General features: G+C 59.6%; 1 protein-coding gene across 1 annotated transcript; it reads left to right on the top strand.

The window, feature by feature from the left end:
* Positions 1-1,355: 1,355 nt before the first annotated feature.
* Positions 1,356-5,148, top strand: CRYAA (crystallin, alpha A). Its single transcript, XM_008563142.1, has 3 exons — positions 1,356-1,583; positions 3,195-3,317; positions 4,489-5,148. The coding sequence occupies exons 1-3, from the start codon at positions 1,395-1,397 to the stop codon at positions 4,696-4,698; spliced, it is 522 nt and encodes a 173-aa protein (XP_008561364.1). The 5' UTR covers positions 1,356-1,394; the 3' UTR covers positions 4,699-5,148.
* Positions 5,149-5,213: the final 65 nt, after the last annotated feature.

Genomic DNA, 5,213 nt, shown 5'->3' with positions numbered 1-5,213 from the left:
AACACACACACACACACACACACACACACACACACACACACACACACAAAACCGCGGGGGAAGAAGACATAACAACTACAATTCCTTGAAGTTGATACGACAAGAAAACAGAAAGGACGTTGTTGGGTGGGAGGGAGGAGAGGGAGGAGGGAGGGAGGTTTCGGTAATGGGCCACAATAATCAACCTCATTGTATATTGACAAAATAAAATTAAAAAAAAAAAAAGCCAGCCCAGAAGGGGTGGGGGACAGACATCTTCCTGCGCTATGGATGGGATATAAGTCAGTATAGTGCTCCCCAAAGGACAGTTCCTGGAAAACATCAAAAGCCTTACAACTGGGACTTCCCTGACAGTTGTCAACAACTGGACAAGGCCACAGATCCAGGAGCAAAATAATTGCCAGGCCTTGCCAATGGCAGGACCACGTGGACAGTATAAATGCTCTGGACGAGCCACAGGCCCGACAGGAGCAGCTCAGTTTACTTTTTTGGGGGGGTCCGGGGGAGTTGGCTGGTAAGGGGATTGAACCCTGGACCTTGGTTCTGTCAGCATCATGCTCTAACCATCCGAGCTAACAGGCCAGCCCGTGGAGCAGCTGGGTTTCACAGGCATGGCACAGTCACACACTGGAGGCTTGAGGCTTTACAGAGGATGGTGTCCACGGGGATGGGCGTCCAGGGTGAGCCACACGGAGGAAAGCCCAGAATACAGGGTTCCATTTTCATAAAGCCAAACCAGTCTCCTGTTGGACGTGTAGCCCTTCTGGAGGACAACCACGAAACACAACCGGCTTCCCTCCAGATCTTCGCCATCTTTCCTGTCTTCCCTGAGAGTTTTACGAGTATGTGTAATTTTCGTAATCAAGAAGTGATACAGGTAATTCCATTTTAAAAAAAACCATGCACTCTCTCCTAGGAGCTGTGCGATTTTGGAGACTACTTTGTCTAACCTCCGTGCCTAAGTTTCCTCGTCTGTGAAATGGGTATGAGTGGCTCCTCCTGGGGTGGCTGTGAGAACTGGCACAGTCCCCGGCAGGTAGCACCCCCGCCCAGTTACTGGGGGATGAGAATGTTCTCTGTCCCTCAAGGCCAGAGTCAGGGATGGGACCCTCCTGGTGGCCCAAAGGTGCCGGGCGGTTGTGCTGAACCCAGCCCCTGTGCTGGTCAGCACAGCACCTCTGGGGACGGGAGTGGCAGGCTCTTGGCCAGCCGGTTTCTGCTGACGGGGCAGCCTCCTTCATGAGCTCATGCCTTTCCAGAGAAATCCCCTTAATGCCTCCATTCTGTGAGGGCGTATATAGGGAGGCTGGCCCTCCAGCTCCCCACTGCGCTGCCCAGAGGCCCCTGCCCTGACTCCTCGCCAGCTGCGGGTCCCTGCTGTGCCGACACTGAACATGGACGTCACCATCCAGCACCCCTGGTTCAAACGCGCACTGGGGCCCTTCTACCCCAGCCGGCTGTTCGACCAGTTTTTCGGCGAGGGCCTCTTTGAGTATGACCTGCTGCCCTTCCTGTCCTCCACCATCAGCCCCTACTACCGCCAGTCCCTCTTCCGCACTGTGCTGGACTCCGGCATCTCTGAGGTAAGGCCAGCCTGTGGCGCAGTTCTTGCTGGGCAGAGGGTGGGCCCTGGACAGAGGCAAGCTAGGGGTTCCTGAGCTGGCATCTGCTGCCCGGTGCTCTTGTCTTGTGCTGTGGAGCAGGCAGCGGCGGCCACAGGGCCACTTTCCTGCCCCGCCCCAGCGCACCAGCTTGCAGAGGCTAGGCTGGAGCCCAAACAGCTCTGGCTGCCTGGCCACATGGCAGAGCCTCCCGTGCCGCTGGGGAGGGGTTGGAAGAGGTAGCCAACCTGAGCCCAACCGTTGTCTTTTCCTCCATCAGCTCATGACCCATATGTGGTTTGTAATGCACCAACCACATGCTGGAAACCCCAAGAGCAACCCTGTCAAGGCAAGTTTGATGGCAAATGCAAGCTTTCTGCGTTCGGCTGTCCTCCACACTTTTCCTTCTGTGTTGAGGAAGCCTGGGTGTGGGCGGGGTGCACTGCCCTGAGATCCAGACAGGAGAGGCTTCCTGTCCCAGTCTGCAACAGAGCTCAAGCCCTCCTGCAGCCAGCAAAGCTCCTAGCAGGTGGACCCAGGTACCCCATCCAAGGCCAAAGGGCAGGCAATGGGACCCAGCCACCTTCTCTGCCTGAGCCATGGTGTCTATGCCAGGGCTCATAGTTCTGGGATGCTGAGTCTCACCTCCTGCCGACAAAGCAGAAGGCTCCCCAGGCTGATCCAATAGCAGTCAACTTCCGGGAGCAGAATGCCTAAATGAATGCTCTGAGCCAGTGAAGTGTGGGGAGAGTGAGAGAGCAGGGAGAGGCTGTGGGCAGCATGGTGCTGGCAGGAAAGGCAGTCTCTTGAGGCTGCTTATGAGACCAGCTGAGGCTGGGCAGTGACCTTACTCTACATATTTAGTTCAACCAGCCAGCCAACCCATAACCAGCCAGACCACCAGCCCCTAATGAGCTACCCAACCCCTAACCAGTGAGACCACCAGACCCTAACGAGCCACCCAACCCATAAGCAGCCAGACAGCTAATCCCTAACGAGCCACCCAACTTATAATCAGCCAGACAACTAATCCCTAACAAGCCAATCAAGCCATAACCAGCCCCCAGCCATAAACAGCCAGCCACCCAACCCATAACAAGCCAACCAATCTATAACCAGCCACCTGACCATAAGCAAACAACCAGTAAACTTGGAACCATCCACCTGATCATAACAACCAGTCACTCATAACCAACCTATAACAGCCAGTCAACTCATAACCAACTAGCCACCCAACCCATAACCAACCAGCCAGGCAACCCACAACTAGTCTGTCAACTCACAACCAGCCAGCCAACCCATTATCAACCAGGCAGTCAACCACCTGACCCCCAAGGTTCTGGAGACCAGTAAAGGGTAGTGCCTATCTACACAGTGACACAGTCCTGGGTCCTGGAACTCTCTACTCCACTTGGCGTGTGGAAGGAGAGGCCAGCTCAAGGCATGGCCTGAGGATCTGTCCTGATAACCGGGGAGCCAGAGCCTGACCACTCCCCACCACTGGCCTTGTCAGCCCTGGCGGGGACCACAGCAGGCTCCCTCCCTGAGCCAGTGACCCTCTGGGTAGCTCCACATGAGGCATTTGGGTTTCAGGTTCGATCCGACCGGGACAAGTTTGTCATCTTCCTCGACGTGAAGCACTTCTCTCCGGAAGACCTCACCGTGAAGGTGCAGGAGGACTTTGTGGAGATCCACGGCAAACACAACGAGAGGCAGGTGAGCTCAGAGACGGGTGCTGGCGTCCCTGCCCTGCCTGCACGGGGTCCTTTAACCCGGTGAGAGGGAAATGGTGCAGGAAAGCTCTCAGGGTCCCCAAATCAGCTCAGCTTCTCCACGTCAGCCTAGCATGGCCAGCCTCTCCCAGTGGCCGTGGAGGTCACTGCCATCCCTGAGCCCTTCCGGCAGGGCCAGGCAGCAGGGAGGACATGGCTCAGGGATCCGGCTTAGGGTCCCCGACTCTAGCACTACTCCCAACTGTCACCAGCTCCATCCAAATAGTCCAGATGACAGGGTGGGATTAGAAAGGACCCCAGTAAATGAGAGTGCCCAAGATGGTGACCTCTGAGCCGAAGTATGTTTTCAAGTAAAACCTGACATCAGGCGGTGAGCCGAGCTGGCAGCATGGCTGGCTTTCACTGATGCTCCCAACGTGTGTGACACATCCGCCTCTCAACAGCCCTTTGCAGCTGTGCTCTTGTCATCTGGTTAACGGGAAGCAGGGCTGCGGCTCAGGGGGTCCCCGGCCACTGCCAGCGATGTGAGGAGCCCTAGGGCTGTTGCTGGCGCAGGGCAGTGGCTCAGGGCAGAGCGGCTGGAGCAGGCGGGGTCGCTGGCGTGCACATGCCACGTGGGTCGGCCAGGGGCTGAGCATGCCCATCAACCAGTCTAGGGTGCCCTGGCTCCTGGCTCCTGGCTTCAGGGTGTCGTCGTTTCTCCCCATTGGCTGCCCCTCTCACCTGAGTCAGGGATGTCCCTCGAACTGCTCCAGTGTGTAGGCCCCGGAGCTTTGTCCTGGGAGCTGTGGGCTCCTGACCTGCCACCACTGCGGGGGTGGCCGGGGAGCAGGTCCGTGAGGCGGGGGTGTCCAGGGGAAGGGGAGCTTCTCCTGCGCAGCTTCCCGACCCATTAGATGACAAGGCAGAGACCCGGGGCCGAGCAGCTGCGCGGGTCACGGGTGAGGGCAGCCCCGCCTGCAGGGCCGGCCGGTGTGTGGCCTTGGCAGTGACCCATCGGCTGTGCTCGCAGAGGCCGGGGCCGGGCTGAGGCTGGGGCCCATCTCAGGGGGGCGCTTGCACGGGGCGCCCGGCTGTCCCGCTCTGCCCCTGAGAGCGCCGCAGGCTCGCCCGGGCCCCGGAGCCTCTGACGTGCCCTCCCCGTCCCCTGGCAGGACGACCACGGCTACATCTCCCGTGAGTTCCCCCGCCGCTACCGCCTGCCTTCCAACGTGGACCAGTCGGCGCTGTCCTGCTCCCTGTCCGCGGACGGCATGCTGACCTTCTCCGGCCCCAAGGTCCAGTCCGGCCTGGATGCCGGCCACAGCGAGCGAGCCATCCCCGTGTCGCGGGAGGAGAAGCCCAGCTCTGCGCCCTCGTCCTAAGCAGGCCCGGCCTCGGCTGCCACCCCCTGCCGCCCCCAGCCGTCACCGGGGCCCACGGAGAAGGCGTGCTGTTCGTCCCCTTCGCTTCCCTCCCTTCGTTTCCTTCGCATCTTCCCCCGCGGAATGAGGCTTTGAGAGAGTGGCCGGGAGAGCTCGGGGCCTCGGCCTGCGGCGCCGCGACCTCGGATCAGCTTCGTCCTCCCGGGATGTGGGCGGTCTGAGCTCTGCAGAGAGGCCAGAAGGAGGTGACCGCCCCGAGAACGCCCCTCGCCCAGCGCTCGGCTGCGTGCACCTGACACCAAGGGCGGCCTGCGCTCCCGCGCTCTCGGCAGCCGCCTCTCTCAGACCCTCTTCCCCCAACCTTCCTCTACATAGTACCACTCTTGGGGACATCTGGTCACCCTTGAGAATGCAGCCTGTGGCAGTCAATAAAGAGCAGGTGACACAGCAGCCTACTGCTTGGTGCATCTCCTTTAGGGGAGTGGGGGCAGGGCCAGCACGGGGGGTGGGTGGGG

Source organism: Galeopterus variegatus, unplaced genomic scaffold, assembly GCF_000696425.1.
Source record: "Galeopterus variegatus unplaced genomic scaffold, G_variegatus-3.0.2 Scaffold171, whole genome shotgun sequence".
In the NCBI taxonomy this organism is placed as follows: domain Eukaryota; kingdom Metazoa; phylum Chordata; class Mammalia; order Dermoptera; family Cynocephalidae; genus Galeopterus; species Galeopterus variegatus.
This window is presented reverse-complemented; position numbering and strand designations above follow the sequence as displayed.